At 53.4% G+C, this 26,593-nt stretch overlaps 9 protein-coding genes across 9 annotated transcripts; 3 read left to right on the forward strand and 6 right to left on the reverse strand.

Annotated features, from left to right (window-relative positions):
* Positions 1-213: 213 nt before the first annotated feature.
* Positions 214-2,531, forward strand: J4E90_005940 (uncharacterized protein; the record flags this gene model as incomplete). Its single annotated transcript, XM_051435490.1, has 3 exons — positions 214-334; positions 400-1,298; positions 1,344-2,531. 3 exons carry the CDS (start codon positions 214-216, stop codon positions 2,529-2,531), a joined length of 2,208 nt encoding a protein of 735 aa, XP_051290348.1.
* A 639-nt stretch (positions 2,532-3,170) lies between these two features.
* Positions 3,171-4,280, forward strand: CKB1 (casein kinase 2 regulatory subunit; the record flags this gene model as incomplete). The annotated part of the gene is made up of 1 exon (XM_051435491.1): positions 3,171-4,280. The coding sequence occupies one exon, from the start codon at positions 3,171-3,173 to the stop codon at positions 4,278-4,280; it is 1,110 nt and encodes a 369-aa protein (XP_051290349.1).
* An 846-nt stretch (positions 4,281-5,126) lies between these two features.
* Positions 5,127-6,964, reverse strand: AMT1 (ammonium transporter Amt1; the record flags this gene model as incomplete). The annotated part of the gene is made up of 6 exons (XM_051435492.1): positions 5,127-5,309; positions 5,373-5,616; positions 5,671-6,345; positions 6,398-6,652; positions 6,715-6,779; positions 6,851-6,964. 6 exons carry the CDS (start codon positions 6,962-6,964, stop codon positions 5,127-5,129), a joined length of 1,536 nt encoding a protein of 511 aa, XP_051290350.1.
* Positions 6,965-9,435: 2,471 nt separating this feature from the next.
* Positions 9,436-10,673, reverse strand: J4E90_005943 (uncharacterized protein; the record flags this gene model as incomplete). Its single annotated transcript, XM_051435493.1, has 3 exons — positions 9,436-9,626; positions 9,680-10,576; positions 10,628-10,673. The coding sequence occupies 3 exons, from the start codon at positions 10,671-10,673 to the stop codon at positions 9,436-9,438; spliced, it is 1,134 nt and encodes a 377-aa protein (XP_051290351.1).
* A 1,060-nt stretch (positions 10,674-11,733) lies between these two features.
* Positions 11,734-13,621, forward strand: J4E90_005944 (uncharacterized protein; the record flags this gene model as incomplete). Its single annotated transcript, XM_051435494.1, has 4 exons — positions 11,734-11,942; positions 12,043-13,250; positions 13,321-13,504; positions 13,573-13,621. 4 exons carry the CDS (start codon positions 11,734-11,736, stop codon positions 13,619-13,621), a joined length of 1,650 nt encoding a protein of 549 aa, XP_051290352.1.
* A 382-nt stretch (positions 13,622-14,003) lies between these two features.
* J4E90_005945 (uncharacterized protein) lies at positions 14,004-14,684 on the reverse strand (the record flags this gene model as incomplete). Its single annotated transcript, XM_051435495.1, has 1 exon — positions 14,004-14,684. The coding sequence occupies one exon, from the start codon at positions 14,682-14,684 to the stop codon at positions 14,004-14,006; it is 681 nt and encodes a 226-aa protein (XP_051290353.1).
* A 944-nt stretch (positions 14,685-15,628) lies between these two features.
* On the reverse strand, positions 15,629-18,760 carry J4E90_005946 (uncharacterized protein; the record flags this gene model as incomplete). The annotated part of the gene is made up of 4 exons (XM_051435496.1): positions 15,629-17,356; positions 17,534-18,042; positions 18,094-18,269; positions 18,516-18,760. 4 exons carry the CDS (start codon positions 18,758-18,760, stop codon positions 15,629-15,631), a joined length of 2,658 nt encoding a protein of 885 aa, XP_051290354.1.
* Positions 18,761-21,580: 2,820 nt separating this feature from the next.
* J4E90_005947 (uncharacterized protein) lies at positions 21,581-23,062 on the reverse strand (the record flags this gene model as incomplete). The annotated part of the gene is made up of 4 exons (XM_051435497.1): positions 21,581-21,723; positions 21,774-22,147; positions 22,200-22,684; positions 22,733-23,062. The coding sequence occupies 4 exons, from the start codon at positions 23,060-23,062 to the stop codon at positions 21,581-21,583; spliced, it is 1,332 nt and encodes a 443-aa protein (XP_051290355.1).
* Positions 23,063-24,073: 1,011 nt separating this feature from the next.
* J4E90_005948 (uncharacterized protein) lies at positions 24,074-26,578 on the reverse strand (the record flags this gene model as incomplete). The annotated part of the gene is made up of 4 exons (XM_051435498.1): positions 24,074-24,208; positions 24,264-25,091; positions 25,142-26,380; positions 26,432-26,578. The coding sequence occupies 4 exons, from the start codon at positions 26,576-26,578 to the stop codon at positions 24,074-24,076; spliced, it is 2,349 nt and encodes a 782-aa protein (XP_051290356.1).
* Between the last annotated feature and the right edge of the window lie 15 nt (positions 26,579-26,593).

A 26,593-nucleotide genomic window follows, 5' to 3' on the forward strand; every position in this document is an offset into this window, starting at 1 on the left:
TTGTCTGATGAAACCAAGATCCTTATTTTCAATAGGTAATGGCTCAAAGTAAACCCTGAGAAGATCGAGCGCCTTCGTACTTCGTACAGCGGCTCGGGCTAAGCGGATCCTTCAGGGCTTCCATCCCCGCAAAAGCACAGACACCGGAGACATCTAACAGCTCCACACATTAACTTCTTGTCGCGGAACACTCGCGCGCAGGCGGAATTAACCATGAGCGCCGCATCGCCAGCAGACAGGAATAATGCGAGCGATACCATGAGTCCGCCAAACGAATCCGGCAGTAGCGCAAAGCGGAAACACGAGAATGGCACGCCCGTCCAGCGCGCGAAGCGTAAGTAAGCCCGTCGTGCATGAGATGGCATGTGACCCGACACTGACTCTGTCTACCCGTCTCAGGCAACAGGTATATCAGCATTGCGTGTAATGAGTGCAAAAGGAGGAAGATCAAGTGCAATGGCGAGACGCCATGTCAGCGCTGCGGCAATCTCAACCTGGAGTGCGCCTACGCTCCCAACTGCTGCAACTCGTTCAAAGACAGCGACGAGTTCAAGCAGATGTCGACGCATATAACTTCTCTCCAGCAGCAGGTTGACGATCTCTTCCAAAACCTCAGCGCGCTCCGGGCCCAGGTCGACGTACAGAGCAACGGCTCCATCGGCACACCCTTCAATCCCGACTACCAGCAGACGCCTATGCTGCCTCCCCCCTCCGCCCGCTCACGATCGAAATCCTTCAGCAAGCACCCCCGCTTCCACGGCCCGACGTCGAACGCATTCAATGTAGGGGTGGCGAGGTCGAGCCTGAAGACTATGGGCATAAACGCTGGCGAGGAAGGCGAAGACGACGGCATCTTGACCCGCGACGCGACACCCAGGGCATCGCCTCCCATACCCAACGCTATGATGCCGAAACGCGCCCTACACGCGGATAAAGACCCCATATGGTCCATCTCGAAGCACGAGGCTATCCGCTTGGTGCATGTATGGCACGAGGAGATGGGTATTATGTACCCCATCTTGGAAGTCGATAGACTGCAGCGCTATGCCGAGATGCTGTTTACCTTTGTAGAAGCAGCGGCTAGGTCGGGATTGATGCAAGGTGCTCTTCCTGGGTCGGACGCAATGGTGGACGATCAGATCAGCGTACTGAAGCTCGTTCTCGCTATCACACTGGTTCTTGAAGGTGGAGGGAAGGATCCTCTCGGCGAGAGGCTCTTCGAGAACGTGCATAAGATCGTTGACAAGGCCTTGTCTGAGCCTGTTAGCCTCCATGGAATTAACCTGCTGGTGTTGACAGTAAGTAGTATGTTCGGTGTAACTGGACTCTGCTTACAGACCTAGGCTATGTATCACTTCACTCGGGACGACGAAGCCATGGCATGGCGAGTGATTGGCCTGGCGGCACGACACTGTCTGGAGTTGGGTTTACATCGTCGAGACACTTATGTGGCTCTCTTCCCTGATCCTGAAGAGCAAGCGGCGGCGATCCGGACTTTCTGGACTATCTACGTGCTGGACCGTCGGTGGAGCTTCGGCACTGGCATGCCTTTTGCTCTGCAAGACGCGGATATTGACACTAATGTTCCAAAACCGGATATATCAACGCACGAATCCACGCCGTATCTCAATGCCATGATCCAGTACTCTGTCATCGGTTCGAAAGTATGGAAGTCTGTCGCCGATGTAGGACACCAGGATAAGATCAACAAGGATGATATCTCTTTTCTTGACTTCCAGGTTCTGAACTGGCACCGCAGTATACCGGAGACGCTGAAGTTTGTCCACCCGGATAGTGGTAGACAGGTTGACCCTCCTGCACGGGTCATCCATCGTCTGCAGGTCGTGCTCTACCTGCGAGCCAACCAGATGCGCATCCTCATCTACCGCCCAGTATTACATACCGCAACTACCATCATGGAGAACCTCGACTTTGCACACGTCGTAGTCAAGGTCGCCAAAGATACCATCCGTATACTGACATATATCAACCAAACTTCAGACATTTACAGAAGCCAGCAGACCATGTTCAACTACTTCCTGATATCGGCGCTAGCGGTACTCTTCCTGGCTGTGGCTCACGCGCCGGCCGAATTCAGCCAGCAGTCTCGCGACGAGTTCTACATGGCGCTTGAGCTTGTCCGTGGTCTTTCGTCGAACTCATACGTCTCGAAACGCTTGTGGAGAACGATCAAGACGATCAAGGAAGTTGGACCCCGTCTCGGACTAGTCATACGCAACGATGACACTCACGATGCGCACTCTTCCGCCGCTGTCGCAATGGCGGGCCTTGCAGGTCACTCGATGGATGATCTTGCCCTGTTCTCGAATGGGCGTAATGGACCTAACCTCGATACACCGCATGGAATGGCTAGCGATTTGACGACGTTGTTCGAGGCTGCTGGGGGCATCTTCAACCTCAACGGCTTTGGGGGCGCAGGAAGTGAGCTGCCCAACTCAAATGGAGAGTTTGTGAATGGTTTCTCACATGAGAATGACGAGCTGGCGAGGATACTGAGGGACTTGTTCTGATGCCCGGGCAAAGCTATTGGGCCACCATTCTTCTGATATATCATGGACACTTACGTCGCTCTTGTAATACTCACTACGTACTTGAAATAATATTCTGTAGGTATCAGTACATTCGTGATTCCTCTGCACTATACCTAGCACCTGCAAGTTCGCAGGGCCTGGCTAGATCACGTGGTACCCAATCGCTAAGCTCGGGCAACCTGCGATCTTCACCTGCCAAAACACAGCTTCAAACATACACCTGTGACGCCTGACGATCGGCCGTACTGATAGAGAGGCAAATTCGGCGCACAGAAACTTTAACGCTCTCCCATCAGGCTCTGCGCTCGCTCGACCCCTCCCCCACCGGCCTCACCTGGATTACGACTTTCGCCGAGCCCTTCCCTGTCCGCTACCCCAACGCCAACTCACATGCGATAACAAGGCTGCAAGTGCAGCTTCGCAAAAGAAACATACCCTCACACTCAACCGTGCTCTCCTCCCCGGCACCCTTCGCTTCTGTCTCGATCGCGAACCATTACCCCCACATTCGCATTTTCCAACCCCTCGCCCTTCGTATCCACGCACGCATTGCGGCTGCGCGTCATAACCTGAGCCGCGTCTAGACAGCGGCCCCGACGCCCTTACACCCCAGACAGCATGTCGTCCTCTTCGCAGGTGGCCGAGTCGTGGATCGCGTCCTTCTGCGGGCTATTGGGTCACGAGTACTTCGCTGAGGTGTCAGAAGACTTCATCGAGGATGATTTCAACCTGACGGGCCTGCAATCGCAGGTGCCCATGTACAAGGAAGCTCTGGAGATGATACTGGACGTGGAGCCGGAGGACGACGAGGACGAGGAAGACGAGGAGGAAGAAGAGGATGAGGAAGACGAGATACTGGGCGATGAGCGAGCACCGGGCTACCGACGGGCTGGCGACCGAAGACATCTCCGCATAGCCTCTGATCTTAGTGTGATAGAGAGCTCCGCCGAGCTGCTCTACGGCCTCATACATCAGCGCTACATCACCTCGCGACCAGGCATACAGCAGATGGCTGAAAAGTACGAGCTCCAGCACTTTGGCACCTGCCCGCGCGTAAACTGCAACTCGTGCAAAGTCCTGCCAGTCGGCCTCAACGACAGTCCTGGCCACGAAACAGTCAAGCTGTTCTGCCCTTCCTGCCTAGACGTATATACCCCGCCCAACTCGCGCTTCCAGACCGTCGACGGAGCTTTCTTCGGCACCACCTTCCCCTCGCTCTTCTTCATGACCTTTACCGACCTTGACATTGGCGGCGGGCTGCGCAACAACGCATCAAACACAGTCGATGCCCTACAACAATTACAATCGCAAAGCACCGACGGCAAGTCGCGGAATACCACACCCTCAAACGTCACCTCGATCAACGGCGTCGCACCGCACAACCTCGCCCCCGGCCTCGGCACAGGCAGCATCTACGAACCGCGCATCTACGGCTTCCGCGTCAGCGAGCGCGCACGATCAGGGCCGCGGATGAAATGGTTACGGATGCGGCCCACGGACGTCACCGAGCTCGACGAGACGAGAAGATACTGGGAAGAACATGACGAGGACGCAGACCGGCCCGACGACGACGACCTCAACATGGTCGACGTAGCAGAAGGCGGCAAAGGCGCGCCAGTAGACCGAAGAAAGAAGGCAATCCGCACACGACGACGGCCGACAAACGGCTCAAACGCCGGAGGGGGCAGCCCCATGGACACGAACGGTGTCGGCGCAGCGGCGGGCTAGATGTCCGAGCCGCGCTTTGTCAGTCGTGACCCCCTGCGTGCCGTGATAAGACATGGTGAATGGTACGAAGAGGGCTGATGCCCAGATGGCGGGGAAACACACAATACACATTACTATGGCCTTTGCAACCCCCCGCAAATGAGAAAAGGGCGCGAGTCAAAATGGAGAGGGGGGGCATCATGTGCACTTGAGTTTGGCTTAGTTGCAAAGAACGTCCCTCTTTCTTTCTCTCTTTCTTCATCGTCACTAGTTTCACGCTTTTCACACTACAAAGGAAAGGAGCATCGTGGGTTTGGGACTCTTGCGTCGAGGTTAGTTCTTTTTTCTTGTTCAAGTATTGTTCAGAGACGTGTGAAGGGTGGTGGAGTGGGGGGTTTTATAGCAGATTCTTGGTATGTGAGTCGATGAGCTTGGATGCCGAAATGAGAATCTTAGGAGTTTACTGTTCGGCTTCTTGATGTGCGGAGTTGGTGCTGTGAGTGATTTTATGGTGAGTGGAAGTGGTGTTGCTGGAATGGTTGGGTATGCCATTGGGGATTCTATACGCTGTTCATGTTGAGGGCACGTGTATACGGCGATTACAGTGGTCACCGGTGTATACGCAGAACGGAGTCATTAATAGCGTATTCAACATCTACACAAGCAGAGCTATTACCGTCTACCCTCAAGTCATAGCTAAGGCTACCCATCCTCACCAATCCAGATCAAACCAATCATTTACATCATCCATCCATACCCTTCTGAAATACATACATACACATACACAGCATGTCAAACCGACGTGCACAGAAAGAAAATTGGTATAGAGCGATTAACAAGTGAAAACGCAAAGCAACAACAAAGGCTTTATGCGCGATGAGCCCATTCCGCGAGCTGATTCGCCGAATCAACAGAGTCTTGATTCTTCTCGTGGTGGCTCGTCATGGCCATGCCTGCGCCGTGTCCTTCGAGGGAATGCGTCGACATGCCTTCATCGATGATGTCGTCGTCGGGAATTTTGACTTCGCGCGTGAGCTCGACGTAGTCGTACTGCGTATACGTTAGTTTCGCAATTCTTCAGATGATGTTGTTTTGTTTAGGACATAAACTTACAGCGAACTCGCCAATCTCGACGTCGTCGATACCGGCGGCTTCTTCTTCTTCAGTTGCACGCAGTCTGAAGGCGGGGATGAAGCGGCCGATGAAGTCGAGGGCGCCGAGAATGAGGCAGGTGCCTAGGAAGGAGTAGGCGCCGCCGGTGAAGGAGTCGGCGAGTTGGTAGCCGAGTTGGATCCAGTGGTGGTTGAGCCATCCACCATCGATAACGGTGTATCCATCAAGATGCGCTATGTAGTCACTATGTGGTTGTTAGTCATGGAATATATCGAGACTGACAGCGTGTATGACTTACGCAGCGAAGAAGGCAGTAAGGATGTTTCCAATGAAACCACCAACGCCGTGAACCGCAAAGATGTCGAGGGCGTCATCGCAGCGCAGGAAGTACTTGAGCTTAGTCGCGTAGTTGCAAGCGACACCACCGCATACACCGAACACCACCGCAGCCCAGGCTGGAACGTATCCGGAACCAGGAGTGATGCAGACGAGACCAGCGATAACACCAGAGCAGAAGCCAACAGTTGACCACTTGCGTTCGAGACGGTAGTCAACTAGGCACCATGTGATACCCCCGACACAAGCAGCAAGGTTGGTGCATACAGCGGCCATAACAGCGCGAAGGTTAGCGGACAGCGCGGAACCAGCGTTGAAACCGAACCAGCCCACCCAGAGGAACACGGTGCCGATAACGATGTGCGTGACGTTGTGGGGACGGTAGTTGAGCTCCTGGGTACCGTGACCACTTCGCTTTCCGAGCATGTACGAGTAGGCGAGGGCAGCACATCCGGAAGCGATATGGACGGGAGTTCCGCCGGCAAAGTCCAAGCCACCCATCTGAAAGACCCATCCGGATGGGTTCCAGGTCCAGCACGCAATCGGGTCGTAGATAATCGTCGTCCAGACAAACATGTAGATGATGCAAGGCAGCATGCGTCCTCGCTCGGCCACGGCTCCAACGGCAAGTGCAACACTGCATATCAAGTTAGCTTAGACCCCACGATTCCAATATAAGGTGAACATACGTGATGGCAGCGAACATGCCCTGGTAGACACAGAACATGAGATCGGGAATCCGCGGGCTTCCCACCGAAGGCGCACCCAACACATTCATCAAACCGAAGTTATCCAGCGCGCCGATGTACTTGCCAGCCTTGTGCGAAAAGGCTAGAGAGTAACCCCAGAAGAACCATTGGAAAGAAACGACCGCGGTCGCCATGACAGACAGCCATAGTAGCGATAGCGCCGACTTTCTTCGCGCCAATCCGGAGTAAAAGAATCTGCAATTCTGTTAGGCCCGTATACATGATAATGCATGTGCCGGGAAGAATGGTTTACTGACCCTACACCCGGTATCATGAGAAGCACGAGGGCGGTTGATGTGATCATCCAAGCGATGTCGCCGGGCTAGAAACATGGCAGGTTAGCCCCGCGTTACTCCAAAACCTTAACAAGTTCCCGTAGCCAGAATAACTCACGTTGTAGAACACATTGAGATTGTATAACCTCGAATCGCCGCCCGTGGCATCTGTGGTATTACCAAACGGCTCCAGAGGGAGTGTGGGGTCCAATCCCGAAGATACTGGATCCATGATGTCGTGTGTTCCCGGGTCCTCGTCGCTCTTTGCGACTTAAATGCTTCTTGTAATGTATCGCGGTATGTGTATGTTGTATGCGCAGTTTGTGACGAAAATCCGAAAAGACGTAGGAGGGATCGATATAAAACTCCAGAAGATGGGTTCGTAGAGAAGGGAAGGGATGGTGCGCGTGCGCAAGCAAAGTGAGGATTGGACGATCGCTACACGATCAGGGATCTCCAAGACTGCAGTTGAACCTTGGCGTCCGCCCCAGTATCTGCGTAGCTCGAACAAGCCAAAAAGTAAAGGTGTCGCCGCTGGGAGGAGGAACGCGCAAACAAAAGTTGCATGTGCAAACGGTGCTAAATATGTGTTATAGGCGAGAGTGGCTTGGGTGGTGGACACGCTCACGACCAACAATCAATGGAACCGAGGGGTCGGTGGTGGACTATATGGGTATGCCTGAGAAACAAGAGAGCATCCAAGCTTCAGTTGGCTTCCGTCCGCAGTGGAATAGGCGATGCCGCTTTGATAATCTCCCAGCAAACCGGCATGAACATCCCCCTCTCTCCCGAATGCACAAACGCCACGGGCGGTGGGGTGTCTGATAGCTGCTGTTGACGGGTGGGCACTGGGATGGGCAATGGCCGCCCCAAGCCAGGCCCTGTCAGCCAATGTCCGACTACGGGTGCGTCGCTAAGCCAAAATGCAGAACTGCAGGGTGCCGCCCACACTTGGGACGGGGCGGAAACGACGGAGGCCCTTGAGAGGCGCTGGGCCTGTTACGGCTGTCGAACCACACGTGTGGGATGACCTCAGGGCTGTGTGTGATCGATTGCCGCAAGGCCTGGATGCGATCATTTGGTTCCACCACCCTGTGGAGCAGCTCGCGGTGATCTTGTGCCACGGTTTGGTATCTCTTTTCTTGATCGACATGGGATGCACTTATTCGCTTCATCTTGTCAGACTTACCAAGTCCTGGGGTCACATCAGGCAATGCGTTAACTGAGCCCCCTCTGCACAGCTCGTTCGCTATCAGCGCAATGATTCGAAAACATTGTTCAGAGCTTGGGAGAGCTGTTGATGCAAGGGTAGTGATAACGTGAGGGCGGCTGATAGGCTGCGTTCGTGCTTGGAGTTTAGAAACAAGTCCAGGCCATCCCTGGCCTGACATCTTCCGGGGCTGGGCGAGTCTCCTTTCGGTAAGGTGCGCAATTAGCGTAGACATGGCGATCAGAGACTCCATGCAGCATGTCGTTCCCGAGTACGGGATAAGGGATATTGGTGTCTTGAGCTTACGGTTTGTGGTGTGATCACTCTGTTAGAGTTTACAAGTAGTTCGTTCCCAAGTGTTTCAGACTTCAGTCTCTCCGGATGCCGTCGGAAATGGCCCAGGAATCCCTTATCTCCCCCGTTCTCTCAATCCCACGCCCAGGCCTGCCGGCGACGCTACCCACATCCCGCGACTCCCTCCGCAGCCGCCTCCAACATCCATCAGATGCAACATGCAGGTCCAACGGGGATCCTCACCCCTGGCGTCATCTCACCATAATTATGTCCAAGTCTAGAATAGCATCACACCATGCTGCTGCATTCATTGTTCGCCTCGTCTACCGCAATCGTCTTGCCTGCATTGAACCATCTTGCTTTTACCTGCGCCATGCGCCGCTATCCCTGAGATTCACCGATAACTGTCGCGGCTGGGTGCAGGCGACGATGATGCTCAGCCTGAATTATGGACCCTGTCACTGCCCTATCTGTCCATTTGCCAGTGAGTATTCATATATGGCAGTTGGTAGGGTGCGATATGGCCGCAAAGTACCGAGATCATGGCTATTGGTACGTGAGAAACAGGGACAATGAGCTGAGACTGTTGAGATGTGGGTATAAGGCTTCCAATTGGTCTCGTCAGGAAGGCTCTTGAGCTTTCATTTGAGGAACTTCTCTAGGCATTATCGCGGAGATGTTTCCATCTCTTGGGCTTGATTGTGCTGCCAACTAATTGCACCGAGTCTTTCGGATGCCAAATGATCCTCCAATGCTACGGGCTCGGCCGACGCTTTGGCAGGTGAGTAATCAGCAGAACTAATACCGCACGCATGGCTGTTGAAACGTCTGTGTCGACGGCAAAAGGATCATGCCGCCGTGAACTGAACACTGCGTTGAGAGATCTCCCCACATAGAGTTGCAAGCGCGCGTGGTATCATAGAGCCACTTGCGTAGGCGAGGCTTCGGAGAACAAAGTATGCTGGCACGATTTCCAATTCGAAGGGGAAGGCTGTCGTACAGCCGTCCTAGTGGCTCAATACGCCTACCGTCAAAGTCTCCACATTCCCCCAAAACGTGGGCAAATTTGCGTCTTTCGGTGGAACTAGCCTACGCCACGGGCCGGGGAATGTAGCAGATATGCATACACGTCCGAGAAAGGTGTAACGCGGTAAATCATGGGATCTGGTGGGATGGATTCCAGATCCGAGATCAGTATCTCAACCATGGAGTGGAGTACCAGATCCTACAGGAGTGTTTGCCCCTGGTGTTGCAGAATCCGTCCCGGCCTTCTTCTTCTTTTTCTTTTTGCGTGGTATCAATGCCGGCGGGTTCATGACAGCACTGCGCAGCGATAGATAGGAGCCGCACGTCAGGCACAGGTTATCAGGAAGATCCGGGTTGCAGAAGACTGATGGAGGTTAGCACTGTGTTGATTGGGATGGCATGTTCGATTTGGCTTACTGCTTAAGCACACACTGCAGACAAAACCGATGTCAACAACCCTCCTATGGCAGAAACACGCCGCACGGAAATCGACACCGCCGGCGCTGGGAACTATGAGACTTGTCCGCGCTGTTACATCTGGTAAGAATGCCATCATCAGATATTGTAGCAGGCCCTCTGGGCGATCCGGCTTCATGTATACACCTCCAGTCGCATCGCTTGCTTGCTGCAGCAGCACAGTGTCGCCAGCCAATTTCAAGATATCTATAGGTATTCGCTTTCTTTGTGCGGCAAAGATGGAGTTCATGACGGGTATGTACTGGTTGGCAAGGTCGCCGGATACGGATACGATGAGGATGCGAGATGTGAGGGGCACGCGGTCGACGTGGGTGTTTTCCGAGTCGGCGAGTGCCGCGAGAGATGTGCTCTCAGCGGAGGCGGCCGTGGGAGCATGCAGGATGGTCTGCTTGTTGATGTGGGTAAGGGCCATTGAGAGGGCACCACCGATGAGCGTGGTTGGTGTTGCTTCCAGATGGCTCTCTTTCGTCTCGTTGAGTAGTTTGGCAAAGTTGCGTAGGATGGCACTTTCTACAACTGCGAACGGCCGGTACTTGTTCGCACTCTCTGCCATATGGCCTTCCTTGTCCTTTCCATGTCCATTCGTCTGTGCATGCCCATTTGTATGCCCACCCCGTAGTTGAGGCTGCGGCTCCGCAGGAGTTGGATAGAGAAATGTCGTCTTATGCGAATGTGAAGCTATCACGGCAACTTCATTGGCGTTTCCCGAGGCCAAGTGCGCGTTGATGAAGACGAGGATGTTGGCTAGGGCGGCCGAAAGTGAGAGGGTCGAGGATAGATGCGCCCACGCATGCGGGTTGGTATCGAGCACGATCGCAAGCAATGACGGCGGCGGGGCTGGGAAGTATTAGTCACGTCCGTATTAGCTGAGGTATTCCAGCAGCATGCCTTCGTCTGTCTTGACGTGACGGTCGGAACCGTCGATGGTATTCATTGCGCTGGAACGTCCTTCTCTGCGCAGATTCGAGGTGACAACTTCCTATTCAAGGACAGTACATGGTTCAGGAAGGCGAACAAATCTTCCTCAAAAGGTCCAACTTGTTGGTGTAGAGGGTCTAGCTGTTGCTGAATTCAGTTGATGAGGTCAACTCGGAAGTTCGCGACCGCCTAACATTATGCGCCCGTGCGCTACCCGCGTCAGCACGTGAGAGCGTTACACCTGGGCAAGCAAGACCTCCTACTTGTTTGGGTAACTATTGAGCACCACTACATGACTTGAAGGCAGCCTGTAGAGATCTCTGTCCAAGAAAACGATCATCGAGCTTGTTCTGTAGAACGGGTCTTGTTATTGGCTACATGTCAGCCAGCGGCGCAGCCATAGACTTGTGGCTTACCAGACCCATATATTGTTCAGCCTCATTGCATACATAAACGACGTGACTTCCCGCCTGGCCTGAATTCTATGGATGTACTGTATTTGCCAAATTACAAGATTGACAGCGAACGTCTCTCATCCATGGCTCGAGAGCGCTGCTACTCAACCTTGAGAGAGGATCAAGAGGTATCAATTGGCTGACCTATCGGCTATGCAGTCTTGCAGAAAGAGACGGAAGCGAGTTTCAGCTTGTGCGGAGGTATGGTCATGAACATGTGAATCCTTCAGAGACAGGACAAATCGCGGAATACCAAGGTCGCCGATATGTCCGTCGTTACATGACGTGCCATCTCGCAAAGCTAACGCGTTCATGCCAATCTACCGAGGCTCAGGACATAGTTTCGCCCCACGCCATGCACTATGGAGGACGAACGTCCCGTCCATTGGCAAGATGGTTCTCCATCAAGGAACTGCTGTCATGTCAACTTCATCTTCACATGCGATCGACTCTCCGAGGTCTTCACCAGCTCGACCACCGAATAAGGCGCCCGGCTAAAGTTTAATCTCGACGAAGCTGTCGTCGGACTCATAATCACGCCTCGTACGCTGCGTTGAAGCTCAAGGCGAACCTTTGGACGTCTGCGTATACAGCCTCTCAGCAACCCGACTGCTTGCGAAGATGATCACCGAGTCTATAAGACGTGTTAATGGCTACGAGAAGGATGCCTACACATATTACCCCGTCATCATTGTCGGTGCAGGCGCATCTGGCATTGCTATGGCCTGCCAGCTGAAGCAGCAACTTGGATTTGATCAGTTTCGCGTATTCGATCGGCAAGCAGGCATTGGAGGAACCTGGTGGATCAATCGGTACCCCGGTGTCGCTTGGTAAGTCCGCGATCTCCCCGAAGACATGCAGGTGGTCACAACCAGGGTCTCTGTATTCAGCCGCCACCGTGCCACAAACACGAGACTAACAGCCACACAGCGATATACCCGCCGTCTTCTACTCCTTCAGCTTCGCCCAAAACCCCAGTTGGTCCTCGTTCCACCCGCCTGGCAAAGAAATCGTACGCTACTACCACGAAGTATGCGAGAAATACCGCATCACGGACAAATTCGAGCTCAACACGGATATTGAAAGCTGTAAATGGCTAGAAGACGAGCAGCTATGGCAGGTCACTCTCCGTCGCATGATCTCAGGCATGGGCGACCTGTCAGCAAAGGATCGCATGAAGATCGCGCAAGAAAAAGGCGAGCATGCCGTATACTCGGAGACGGAAGTTGTGAAGGCCAAGGTTGTGCTTAGCTGTGTGGGAGGACTGGTCGAACCCAGGGGCTGGCCTGACGAGATTAAGGGCATTGAGAACTTCAAGGGCAAGATGTTCCATTCGGCGAGGTGGGATGAAAGCGTCGACTTCACAGACAAGAACGTCGTTGTTGTTGGCACTGGATGTAGCAGCGCGCAACTCGTTCCTCCTCTACCCCACGCGCCTTACAACGCTACAAAGGTCACTCAGTTGATGAGATCACCACCGTGGGTCACTCCAGCTGTCCACGCGCCCGGGGGTGACGAGTGGTGGGAGAAGAACGGCCCTAAGCTGATGAAGAACGTACCGGGCCTCAAAGAGCTTTTGCGCTTCATCATCTTCGCCACGGCAGAATCAGGCTTCCTCAAGATCTTCCCCAACACACCATACGCTAACAAAGAGCGGAAACTTTACGAAGAGAAGGTCCTCCAGAACATGCGCAAACGCACTCCAGAAAAGTACTGGGAGATCCTGACACCAGACTACGGCGTGGGTTGCAAACGACGCATCTTCGACAAGCGATGGCTCCGCAGCCTGAACGACCCAAAGATCGAGCTGACTACACAGCCGATGAACAGAGTCACAGAGCATGGTGTTGTCATCGGTCCGGGGGCAACGTATCCAAAGGACGCGAAGGAAGAAGATTACCCCGAGCGAGAAATCCCCGCCGATGTTATCGTCCTAGCCAACGGCTTCGACACAACGCGCTGGCTCCACCCCCTCAAAGTCATCGGCCAAGGCGGAAAAGACCTCGTCCAAGTAATGGAAGAACGAGGAGGCGCTCAAGCCTACCAAGGCACTGCCGTCGACGGCTTCCCCAACTTCATGATGATCTTTGGACCCAACACTGCAACTGGGCACTCCAGCGTCGTCATGGCAAGTGAGAGTACGTCTAAGCCCTCCCAACTAACGCTCACCGTTATTCATACCAAGAACGTTACTAACACAAACCCCAGACATGGTAAACTACTCCCTAAACTTCATCCGCCTCCTCCTCCACAACGAAGCCCGCACAATCGACGTCAAGCACTCCGCCGAAGTCGCCTACACTGCCGAAATGCAACGCGCTCTCAAAAACACCGTCTGGCAGAGCGGCTGCTCAAGCTGGTATTTCACCGGCGACGGCTGGAACTCGACCGTGTATCCCTATACCCAGATTGAATTTTGGCGGAGGTGTACTTTTGTCAAGTGGAATGACTGGAATATAGAGTATACGCGCAAGGGCATTGTGAGGATGAGGGCGAGGAGGCTGGTTAGGGCGTTGGCGGTCGTGTTGGCTGTTGGGGGTGCGTGGAGGTTTTGGCGGAGTGGGTTGGGGGTTAGGGATATTGGGGCGCTGGTGAGAGGGGTTTTGGAGGGGGCTGTTAGGAATGTGAGGGAGGTGGGGGACATGGTCAGGAAGGCTGCCTTGGCTTGATGTGTTGGTATGGGTAGAACAGGGCTAAATCGTCTGGCATAATTGATAATATGAAGAAATTGGTCGAGAACTCTGGTGCGTCGGTTCACAAGATTGTCGAAAAGTCTTAACGTAATCGACAGTATTCCATTAATAGAGTTACGCCTTCCCATATTCTTCACTCCCAACAAAATTCTGTCTTTTGCGACAGCCAGAAAGAAAGACAAGACCATGCATCCAGCCTCAATACCCGTCGTTTTCATTGTCCTGTCTACAAACATCTTCAAGTTCCATGGCACGCGCAACTCGACCACTGAAAGCCTCAATAAACAAGAGCTTTTCTTCAGCGCAGGGCCAGTTATAATGGTACACAACCCCAGCCCACACCCAGAACCCTGTTGGGCAGACGATGTGGATCTCCTCCACACTACCAAACTCCATGATTTCAGGTGAATCATCCGGGTCGTCTCGCTCAAACTTGAGGCGCTTGACGGCTGATGCGATGGAACTGTAATCGTAGAACGCAGAACGGCCGATGTCCAGCATATCGATATCGAGATCCAGCCAGACATAGCGCTGCTCAGTCTTGAGGCAGCCTGCCTTCTCGAGCTCTTCTCGCTGCTCATCCGGCGTGAAGAATTTCTCGATGAGGACTTCCGGCGCGTGGTTGTTTTCGAATTTCTTTACCACGTCAACTTCAAAGTGGACACGCTTGTACAATCCAAGGTTTCGCGCTTCCCGGCAGGAATGTAGTATGGCTGGTATGGGCGTAGACGAGACCAGTTGGCCATACCTACCTAGGTAGGGTTGAGACCACTTATCTCGAACACGCCGCACGTCGACGGTACGTGGCTCGACGGTATCCTTCCAGATCTGCTCTCGGAGCTCGAGAGGAAGCCGTGGAAAGGGATGGAAAGTGGTCATGGTGTGGGATGGAGATGTACAGGACTTGAGCGCAGCCCGCGCGAAGTTCCTACTACTCAGGATTAGGCAACCGTGGCATCACGGGACTGGCACTTGAAGTTCAGCCGCCTTCGCGACCACGAAATATACATTGATTGATTACATCTCGAAGAACTTGAAAGATATCTCGTGTAGGATAGTAACTGAGTGTGCTAGCGCTACCGCTAATAGATCCGTGGATGGTTTGGAAAGAGACAACAATTTTGCCCGTCTGCTGTTAGTAGGTAAGCTAGACTACTGGTACGTAAATATCCATCGATCCAGGAATACCAGCAAAACTCCTTTCACACAATCGCTACTGTATGCCGCATCATCCCGACCCCACAAACGTCATTTAGATATCCCATTTCCGGACCTTCCTCCGGATCATAGAATCCTGGGGTCTAGCTCCAAGCCTTCGCGAATAGACTCCATCCGACGCGCCATTTTAGTCTACCCCATCCGATTACCACGACTAGTCAACGGTAAACTCTGGACCGGACTAGACTCCGTTGGTCTTCTGGATGTAGATGTGGTTTGCCATTGTGCATTAGACATGCATATCAAACGGTGTGTGTGTGCTGAGCTAGTTAGAGTATAAGCATCGTGATTCACAGTCACCTGCATGGTCAGGAAAGCTTGAAATGAGAGATCATGTGTGTACTTCATGTCATAACGTCATGCTGGATCACATGTTCCAGGAGCCAACGTCTTTCCTGATCGTCGACAACCATGTTTTCCCAATCCAATCCAATCCAGTTCCCTTGGTCATTATCTGATAGAAAGATATACGCAGAAGCAGAAGTCAAGGAAATGGATATCTTCGCAGAGAACAATGCCACAGATCCAATGAAATCCCGTGATAAAACTTTTCCGTTCCGTGAAAGAAAATCGTGACATCATGCTCGATGATCGAGATTGTCGTTTTATGCCTCAGCAGTAAGATCGTTACCAGTGTTCAGCCAGTCTACATCTCCTAGTCCGCCTGAGATGCCCATGTTGGCGTCGAGAGCTGAGTCGTCGAAGTTGAACGCCTCGCCGACTGCATCCAAGTTGAGGAGCTGATCGAAATCGCCGTCATCGAACTCGTTGTTTAGTGGCAAGCTGGAGAACAGCATCTCGTCGTCCTGGTGGTGGTTGATGTTGTTGGTAAATGGATTCGCAGGAAGGTCCATCGTACTCCACTTATTGAAGGCCATCGAGTTCAGGTTGTCGTGTGTGTGCGAGTCCGACGCAGAAGCCGTGATACCGTCCATGTGTGATTCGTCGGCAATAGTGATACTGGGCATGTGCTCGTGATCGGACTCTGGTGGTGTAGATGCGAGGAATGTTTCGAGACGGCGAGCGACTTCCTCATCGGTGACATTAGGCTGGTCGTGCTGCTTCTCGAGAGCGTGCATGTTGGTGGTACCGTTGTCTGGCGGCGGTGTCAATGTTGAAGGACGTAGGTTCTGTGTTCCTGTAGTCGCGTTGTTGATCATCTCCATTCGCCTCCCAGCGTCTACAAGATCTTCGACTGTAGTGACCGGCGAAGGCTTGGGCATTGGCGTCGCTGGGGCGGCTGCTACAGGAGCAACATGGATACCTGCCTTGCGGATAGCGGCTTCCAGGAAGGCCACTGAGTAGTCGGCGGCAGCGTAGAGATCCCGCAGTTTACCCATAACAGCCATGCACTGGCAGAAGCCGCGTAGAGAGGTTCGACGAGTCTCCTCCTCTGGGGCCTTTATGTCGAGGAGATGGATGATGATCGCCGGTAACAGAACCGTGACACCTGTGGTTGGCAGGTATTTAACAAGACCACCCACGTCTAGGCGCTGAGCTATCGATGTGATTGCTGAAGCAGCCCGACGGACATTACGGCGAGAGACATCGAGCAGTTCGGACTCGACATTCTCCTTTGTTGGAGCGCTGGCTGGACCGCCTTGTGAGTTTGGTAGAACCTGGGGCCGATGCAACGCTGACAACGTGGTGAAGAAGACCATGTGTAGTAGAGACCTTGCAAGATCGATGGCTGCTTCGCCGCTGGGTGTGTCCGTGTACTTGGCTTCTTCTGGAAGCTCCGAAACCCATTTTTGGAGCTCTTCATCACAGGCCTTGACCTCACTAGTCTCGGGATCTAGTTTCTTCGGTAGCAACATCATGGTTGTACGGTCATTTTGCAGGCCGTGGTTGTTGTTCAATACGCAGTATTGCTTAGAAAGCACATGGGATATGCACAGACACAGCCTAGCCTTCTCAATGCACATGATAGCTAGTTGTCGCTGCGCATCCACATCCCTCGCAATACGGCAGTCAGCTGGCAGGCAAGTGATCGAATCCGGGAGAGGTGCAATCTCAAAGTCATCCAACGTCAGCATGGGCACGTCGAAGTCCTCGGTCTTTATCCTTGTAGGGCGTCGCATGCCAAGTGCAATAAGTCGGTCGCGCATGTAGGTTGACCACCATATCCGCTTCCACAACTTCACGCGCTTGCTGTCCAGGTTGGTGTTGTCCGGATTGCGATGTAATCCGATGGTGTGAGCAACCGATGTAGCGACGCCCATCCAGTGCCAGGTGTCTTTCTGGTCATCGGGAGTTTCGTAATAATACGTCAGCAACAACAGTGCTTGGACTAGTGAAACGCGATCGGACTCATAATCAAAGTCGTACAAGATCTGGTGGCAGAGTTAGCACGGTGTTCACATGTTATCGGCCCATTGTAGGTCCGTCGATTTTCACATGTCGGCATGTCCTCGGAAAATCGGTGTGTCCGAATCACCCCGATAGTGTTTGGGTCTAGTCGGCCAAAGCCCATGACTTGCCAAGGCATCCGAAGAAGGGTCTCAACTTACTCTAGTCTTCTGGAAGAAGTCTTTGCGCGCGTCCTTCCGAGTAGCGTAGCCCGCTGTGCGCAAGTGTTCCATATCAACAAACGCCGATCCGGCGAACATGACGGCCTGGAACAGGATCAAGCTGACTTTTCCTTTGCTTCCGTCTCGTTTGTCAACCATCGACAAGAAATCATGCAGATCCAGAAGTGGCATATAGGGATGGACAAATTCGACGTATGCGCGAAGCATTTCACCGCGAAGATTTCCCTTTGGTACGGTCAAGGCACCTTTCTTCTCCAGATAGGCGATCTCGTCAGGTCCGATTTTCGCCGGGAGAGGTTTGATGAATCGGGGTAGCTCTCCAGGGGCGGGTTTCTGTGGTATGCTTCCAAAGAAGGGTGCTCGTGGTTCATTGGAAAACGGCGAAAATGGTAGTGTGGGCAAGCCATTAATTTGTGACGTGATGGAAAGTCGGCGCTGGATATCTGAGATACTGGTGACGGAGTTGATACGATGGCCATGACTTTGGTCTGTGTTGAGATTAGCCCAGTACGACTGATGCCGTGATGCAGTAATCATACATATTGAGTGAGGCACGTGCTCATCTCGCCTTGATTCCGCCTCATGTGATCCTCGCGACGAGCTTCGGTTCAAGGTTTGCGCACCGTCCAGCGCGTCACGCGATGCGATTTTGCGCGTCGCAGGTGCAGTCGCGCTTGCGTTTTCTGTGGCTTGGTCGTCATCTTTGCTCCATTTCCTGCAGCTGTCAGTAGTCGTACGAGGCGCACATTTGGTGTGGGTGCATCAACAGCCATTGGCTGAAATGCTCTCGGTGATTGTGATAGGTGCAGCGCAGCACAAGTGGCTAGGCCAGAAATACCGAGCTCCCAGCCGACGTTGGATGACGAAATCGATGGAACATGCCATATCGAAATTGTTGATCAAACGATAAAGCGTTTTGTTTGTGGAGACGTCGGATATTGCACGGGAATGTGGAACTAACTTTTTGCGCCTGCTCTCCGACACAATGCACTCGACTTCGTCCAGTCTGCAGTTTGTGCAAGGAGCGCCATGCTCCGTGACATTGCATCGCACTTTGCGAGCTCGACAACACTGACACGCTTTTGAAGCCCTCCTCTTTACTGAACGCCCGGTTCCATGTCCATCGAGGCCGGCCGCGGTGGCTTTTCGTTTCGGTGCTTGGATTTCGTTGTGATGGTCGGACGGAGATGCAGAGTAATCAGACATGGCTACGAGATGTGGATGTCTGGAGTCTGCGTTGAAGGCACGATGGGTTGCAAATAGCGTTGACAATTCCTACCACACGCGAGGGGCCTGGGGGGGTCCGAAGATTATAAAGACCACAATTCGCGAGAGTGGATTGCATGCCAGGGCTAGTCGTGTGCTAGGACACACAGACAAGCCGCGCTTCACATGGTGCGTTTTAACGCTCATGACGCCGCCTCCGTCCCCACTGGGGATCGTTAGTTAGTACCCCAGTCCCCCAGATGCGGCTGGTCGGCGCTTTATCCTTGGCGACTAAGACGCCGATGCCTTTCGGATGTCATCGGGACAAAGCCCGCTCCTGGATACAAACGCGTATCCGCAACGTCAGCTGCTTGACCAGTCCTTGTGCACGGGTAAGTTGCCGCGGTTCTTGCATTCGCTCAAGCCGACGATGGCCTGTACAACTGGCAGCCTGTGAATGCCAAGAGCACGCTCCCTCCGACTACTACGGACGTATGGCACGCGAGTACCAGGTGTCTTTGACACCCAAGCTCGAGTCATGATTGTTGTGGGGTGCACGGCACTTTCGATTCACGTTGCGTCCCACAAACGCAAGGACAAGCCAGGCGTAGGATCATCGCTGTAGAGTGCGGAAATGAATATCCCAGGGACGGCGCGATTGGTGTCTATGAGCGGAATGCCATGACCAAGCCAGACAGCTCTGGATCCTATAGCCGAAGTGCTAGCCGTCTCGGGTGCACGTGAGGACACATAGGCGTCCAAGTATGTTTGCGGCTTTTTGCCAATCGTACGGACAGGTCCATTGCCCCGACGCACTGCCCCAGTACACCCCAATAAAATCTGCATCGTGAACCTTAGTGGGCACGGTGCTTGCCGTCTTTTTTTGATCTGCTGAGAGCTGGCTGACCGCTCTAACAACAAACACAGCGCTCGGTGCACGGGAAAACATTGCGATGGATGACGTGAAGGCAAACTCTGAGAGGCTGCGCATCATGCAGTCGGCGCTCGGAGCAAAGGCTCTTCCAGCTGCATGGTCAGTGGTTGCGGTAAAGGTGTCAAAAATGGCACGCGTAGCGAACGACTGGAGGTTGATCTCTGGGCGTGCCAAAATTGCGGGGAACACGCCCTTTCCCCTCTCGGTGAAGTCTCGGACGACGCCATGCTGTTGCATGAGGCAGAGAACGCAACCACCAATCTGCAGTGATGCACACGTTCCATCCTTCCAGATTGCCCCTAGATGCTCGGCACCCTCATGCACCTCCCGCTCAATTTTTTCTCTGCATCGCGATCGTGATCGAGCGTCCGCGGCCGCAGCCCGAGCCTACCCGTCGGTACCTGTGACTTTCCCGGTCACTCAAACATCTGGGGCATTACACCCATCATCCTTACTACTACATTGGAAAGAAGCGAAGACCAGGTCAAGCCTTGATGCGCACGTCTAATGACACCATTTTAGCGGTCCCACGCGACATGATCTGCAGGGAAAGTAACTGTCGCACGACATGGTCTGGTTCATGAGCGTTCTCCGATGGCTGAGGCTCAATGTCTCTGCATGTACCAACCGTGTCATCACTGGAGAGTCAGATCTCACTGCCCCCTCCAGCTCCTTTGTTCGATGCGGGGCTTACCGCCACATCAGCATCTTTGGGAAAGGCATGCGTTGCAGGCATGATTAATATTCACTATCCAATCCTCGTGCGAGCTTTCGGCCGTTGGGACGGAATCAATTTCCGCTCAGGTCATCGGAAAAAGGCATTCAAATAAAGCCAACGAGGCTATGTCATGTCGGGCGACTAAAGATGCAGGACTGTCACTGTACGGAACCACTAAGTTTTGAGCTCCACTTTGAGAATCTGGAGTGAAGATCCCAAGGTCGGCGCATCATCGGTGCGGTAACTAGTAAGTAACCTGGCTGGTTCACGCTTCAGCTAGAAGTAGCGTGGATGGTCTCATCTGACAAAAGAATACAAGCTGGAAACACAAGGTGGTCTGAATTTGGCAAGAAACCCACAAGATGTATCTCGGTTGTATGTGTCTTCCATCTCAGTATCACATGGCAGACATGACCAAATCTCATCCAATGCGATCCAATCACGACTCCTCTGACCCACCACCATAGATGAGCTCACATTTCTGCTCAGCATCAGCAAGTGCACAAACGAAAAACAACCAAGGCAATGGAACGGTTAAGTAGTCACTTACAAGGTCGCTCGTACAAGTACCATGTTCTCCTCTCACTGGGTAACATCGATCCAACGTTGCCTGTTTACATTCGCATTCCTGTCAGGCCGTCAGCAAAGAACAATTACACTTCATCGGCACAACATTGTACATACAGCCTTCAATTCCAGCGGGCAGATCGGTGGCGGTCCACATGAACAAATAGGTAGAGTAGGTGGGGCTGGCGCTGGCGCTGCTAGGGAGACGGCCGCTAAGAGCACGGAGACGATGATGGCGGACTTCATTCTGGAGAAGCAGGCAACGTCAATGTCAAAGTAGCTTCAATGAATAAGTGTAGAGTTGAAATGGTTTATGGCACGATATATTTATATGTCAACCAGCTCTACTCGGGGCTTCACCATCTGACGTGATACCGTGTCAAGTCAAGAAAAGGCATATGAGACATTCAGCTCTCGCTGAGGAAAGCCCGAGTTACCGTTGCGAATAAGAGACCATATCTGGGTCTTGGACTGCGGCATAGAACTCAAATAGGAAAATGTGTTTAGCCAAGGGTATCGTGTAATGATCTTGGAACACCTGATGCTCGCAAATGAGATTGCATGACCGTCTAAGTCTAGATGCTGCTGATGTTTACCACATCTAAAGCTTCGATGATCCCTTCGGCCTCTCCATCGCCTTAGTCTTACTCTTGAAATTTTTGACGAGCTGTCTCACACCCAAGTCCAGCATGACGTCTTCCGCACCACCTGGTATCCTTATACCTGGAACCTCGCGGTATATCCCTAAGAACATGTTAGTTACTGCCTGTAATTCCGATACTCGCAATACTCACTCTCAATCAACTCTCCCTGTCCACTCTTCGTGTATCCATTTCCGCCAAATAGCAATTGCGCCGTTTGAGCGCATTCGTTCAGCACGATGCCGCTTTGTGCCTTGACCATGGCGGTCAGGCCACCCAATTCGATGTCTGCTGACGCCTTTGGTAGGTGTACCATTTGGTATACGAATTGCTCGACCCAAGCCCATTGTGACTCTAGCAGCGCACCGGCTTTTGCCAGACGGTGGCGTACGACGGGTTGTTCGACGAGTGGTTTGCCGAAAGCCTCGCGCTTGAGGACGTATTCCATTGCGGCGGAGAGGGCGACACGCGCTTGACGGGTTGCGCCGATCGCAATGCTGAGCCGTTCGTGGTTGAAGTTGGTCATGCTGTGAATTTTCCCGTTAGCTAGAGTACTTCTTGAGACTTTCGTTATCTTACATGTACTTCATGCCCATACCCTCTTCTCCAATGAGATTCTCAACCGGCACTTTGACATCGTCAAGTTCTATGAAGGTCGTTCCTGCACTGACTTGACCGCCAACCTTCAGTCTGCGCATGTTTACTCCTGGGTTTCCTAACAAAGGCACGACCAACATGGACAGACCTGTGGGTCCAGGGCCACCGGTCCTAACAGCCATCGAAGAGTAACTTGACCAAATTCCGTTTGTGATCCACTTCTTGGTTCCGTTGACGATGTAGTGCTTTCCGTCGGGTGTCTTTGTAGCGGTCGTTGTGATGTTTGCGACGTCTGATCCGGCTTCGGGTTCGGTAATGGCAATGCAAGTTCGCTTCTTGCCGGTAAGGAGTTCGGGGAGGTAGCGCTCTTGGAGCTGCCTGCTGCCGTATTTGATAATGGGCGGTACACCGAAGGACATTCCTGTGGTAAGAGACCCAGCCGGTCCTGCAAGGCCGGTTCGCGCCATCTGGTACGGCTGTTAGTTGCGCTCAAACTGGGTGTTGGGAAATCCTACCTCATCGGCGTAGATCATGGTATGAATATAATCCCATTCCTCGACCTTGACGACACCCAGGATGTCATGAATTCCGAGCTTCTTCAGCCATTCCACTGGCAACGGGGCAGGTAGTGTCGGTAGCAGCATGCCTGCTTTCGCGAACGTCTCAAAGACATGCTCAGGCACAGTCTCCTCCGTATCCCATGCCAGAGAATTCTCCAGGAGATGCTCGTCCACGAATTTGCGACACGCTTTCTGCCATCTCAGATGCGTCTCCTTGTAGTATGGAGATGGTAGGCCGACGATGTAGGGCGGTTCGGAGAACGGGACGAAAGCTGTGGAAGACATTGCGATGTTGTCGAGGCGAGCCGAAGGTAGAGTAGAAGATGCGAGCGACGGGGCTCTGCTGCGTGTAGACTACATGATGGTGTTGCGCTCGGTATATGGAGAGGAGAAGTGGAGTCCGGGGTAGCTTCAGGCCAGCCGAGGTTCGCCAGGATTACACGCTTCTGACATGTCATGAACCGACGACTACCAGATCGAGGCGCAAGCCACGCTCCTTGGCCCGAGAAATCTAGACAGTTTCAATTAACGCTAAAGGGACAAATGGAAAGACTATGTCGGTCTGCGCTTACATACGAACTTCGGTCCCGAGGGCTTGGACATTGGTGTTGCGCGCTGTTTGGCATGTAGTCCGAATCAGGCAAGTTGCCAAAAGCCGTCGATTGCGGGCGTCTGGAGAGTTACCACAGGTCATCTGCACAACGATTGTCACTGCACGTATGTAGGCACGCATGAATGCCTCCAGAGTACAGATCTCGGATGCTGCGACCTCTGTCAAACAAGCACGGAAACTTTGTTATGTCAAGCCAGCAGGCATCGTGTACAACATAGAATTCGTTCCCAATTAATGCCATAATCCACTCCAGTATGCATTTGCAGTGTCGACTCGACTACCAAATTCCGGATTGGGATACCAGTCAAATATAGTCTGGAGTATGCAGATTGGCAACGACTGCAATCACTTCGTACAGCATGAGCATCGACTGTTGGATATTAATACTTTTCATCGTCGTCAAAGCAGACCATTGCCGCTGATATCAGAACGCACATCAAACATATGGTAGTTCAAGATCATAGAGACTGGTAGTATTCTGGCTATTTTTTTTAACGCACTCTACGAGGTGATTATGGTACATACTCTCAAGCTAAGGGTGTAATGGTAACGTAGCCGAGTAATCGAATGAATGTCAGAAACAAGGTACCGTAACTTACTCACATGTAGTTCCAGTTGTTGACTGGCTGGGGACGGTGAAGAGTCGTCTGTATCCTACGAGACGGGTGTATCAGCGAGAACTTCTAATCCTCCTCAATTTCACCTTCCTCGCTTCCACTGCGGAGGGCGCGGTCTTCTTCTTCCTTCTTAATCGTGCTGGCTGCCTCAGGAACAGGCGTCTTGGACTTGCGGTCAGGGCGTGGAGAGTAGCGAGCACGCTGTGACGAGGTTAGTGTCGTGTTCTCAATATATATGGGGCGTAATTTTGCGGACCTTTGTCTCACGATCGCGTTTGGAAGAGCTCTCGTCGCTTTCCCGACGGCGTCGAGCAGACGACGTGCGACCACCGCTGTCACCGTAGTCTAGCAGACTAACCGTGGCCTCACGAGGGTCGGCCCTGCTGACATAGGATCGCTCACGCTCGGCTTCACGCTCGCGGCGCTCACGTACGTAGTGATCACCGCCAGGGCTGCGACGAGAACGCTCGTAACGATCGTCGTCTCGGCGCTCACGGCGCGGGGGAGGAGACAAGCCTGTACTGTCGTTGTTCCTGTAGCGCGCCTCCCTGTCCTGCACCGCACGACGGCGCTCTGCAGCATACGGGTCATGTTCAGGTGAGCGAGTTCGTGTACGATGACGACGATGAGAGTCAGAATGACCATTGCGATACTCACGATCTCGGTCACGCCTGTCCCTACTACGATCACGGCCATCGCGCCTGCTCCGGTCTCTGCGATCGCTCTCCTTCTCCTTCAGGCGGGACATGAACTTGTCGAAAGCCGATTCGCGGAGGGTATCTGATTTCAGTGCGCGATACTCGTCTGTCTTTTCAACGCGGGGACGTACCACTTCCCAGGTGTCTGACAGCGACACCGGTGGGTCAAGATGCTTGATGACTGAGCGAAGCTTGTCCACAGTAGAGCGCTCGTTGTACTCTTCGTCTTGGCGGTCTTGTTCCTCGCGCTTCTTGACCTTCGCAAGGACGTAGTTGTATATGCTATGCATGGACTGTTCGTCAATATCAGCGGTGCGAGGATCTTTTCGCATAACGTTAAGGAAGTCTTCCACAGGGGTCGACGTGGTAACCTCGAAGCGTTGTTGCTAGTAGCACAGTTAGTCCAGTTTTAGTGGGGAGTTGGGGTTCAACATACCTCCAGTACATCAAGCGCCCTTCGGCGCAGGGTGCGGAACTTGCCCTCTTCCTCCTCCAGAGCATCACGGAATAGATCGAGTGGCGAGGATCCGCCCTGCCCAAGCATGGCTGTGTAGCGCGGTTCGTTCTCGATGTGACTGTGAATGTCCTTCCACTTGGTACCAGCGCGAAGCAAACCGTCCCTCCTAAGCTCGTCTAGAAGCTCGAGGAATGCATCACGGTTCTTGCGCTCGACGCGGTGCTTCTTGCGTCGCTCAGCTTGGACTTTGTCGTTGTGTTCGCGCTGGAGCTGCCTGATGTGCTTTTCGAATTGGTTCAAGACATCCATTCGAGTCAGAGTTTCGAACTTCTCGCTGTTGAACTCGTTGTTCTGCTCCAACTTTTCTTCAGCTGCCTGCCAACGCGTGAACGGCTCCAGGTCCAAGCCCTTCAGCAAGCCCATGACCTCATCGATTGCAGAGCGCCTGCTCTCTGCCTCTTCCTCTTCGTGCGCCTTCTTCAAAGAGATGATGTATTCTTCGAACAGAGTCCTTCTCTCGTTGTCGTCCTTGGCTGAGCGGAAGATGGTTTCCTCTTCGATGATGGGCAGAGCAGTCTTCCAGCGTGTGTAGTACTTGATCTCGGGGTGCGAGCGCAGCATGGCGGTGAAGTCGGATCGTAGCTTGGCCTGGCGATCCTGCTCCTTGTGCTTCTCCTGGGCGCGCAAGTCTTCGCAGTACTTCTTGAAGGCCTCCTCGCGCTTCTCCGGCTCGGGAATGGCGCGCCAGTTGGGATCGTGGATACCGGCGCGGACGGCCTGCTGCCAGGTCCAGTCGGGCTGCACCTTCATCTGCCTGAGCACCTTCATGAAAGCAGCCTCGGCTTCCTGCGGAGTAGAAAACTGCAGCTCGGTGCCGGTCGTGAAGCTGATGTTGGGGCGGTCGCCGCCAAAGCCAGATTCACGGTCGCGCTCGCGATCACGGTCACGGTCATCGCGGCGGTCGTGTCGGTCAGGGCGGTACTCGTCGCGTTCGGGGCGTCTGTTGTCGTACGAAGGCGCGCTCGAGGCTGGTCCTGTTGGCCATCCCGCGGGACCGGCAGGGGGCGGGCGCTGATTCTGCAAGCTCTGCCTGTACTCGTCGATCTTCTTCTGGACCACCTCGGGAATCTCCCACGTAGTCTCGCTCGTGCCAGTCTTTGCGTAGTATCGCCTGCCGCCTGCTACGTGCGCAGTCCAGCCGGTGCCGGGAATTGCGCGCTTCTTAGCGTCAGTATTGTCTCGCTGTCGAATGATCATGAGATCAAGTACCTCTACATCGTCCTTGAGCTCGTCGGGCTTTTCCCACGTGGTTTGGTTGGTGGCTTTGTTGAAGTAGTACTCCTTGCCATCGGCTGCTGTCGCGACTGACCATACAGAAGCTTGAGCCATTGGCGGCGCGTAGGGTGGGCCGTTCATTGCGCCGGTTGTGGA

This window comes from Alternaria incomplexa (assembly GCF_024043165.1).
Source record: "Alternaria incomplexa strain BMP 0042 chromosome Unknown scaffold_8, whole genome shotgun sequence".
NCBI lineage: Eukaryota > Fungi > Ascomycota > Dothideomycetes > Pleosporales > Pleosporaceae > Alternaria > Alternaria incomplexa.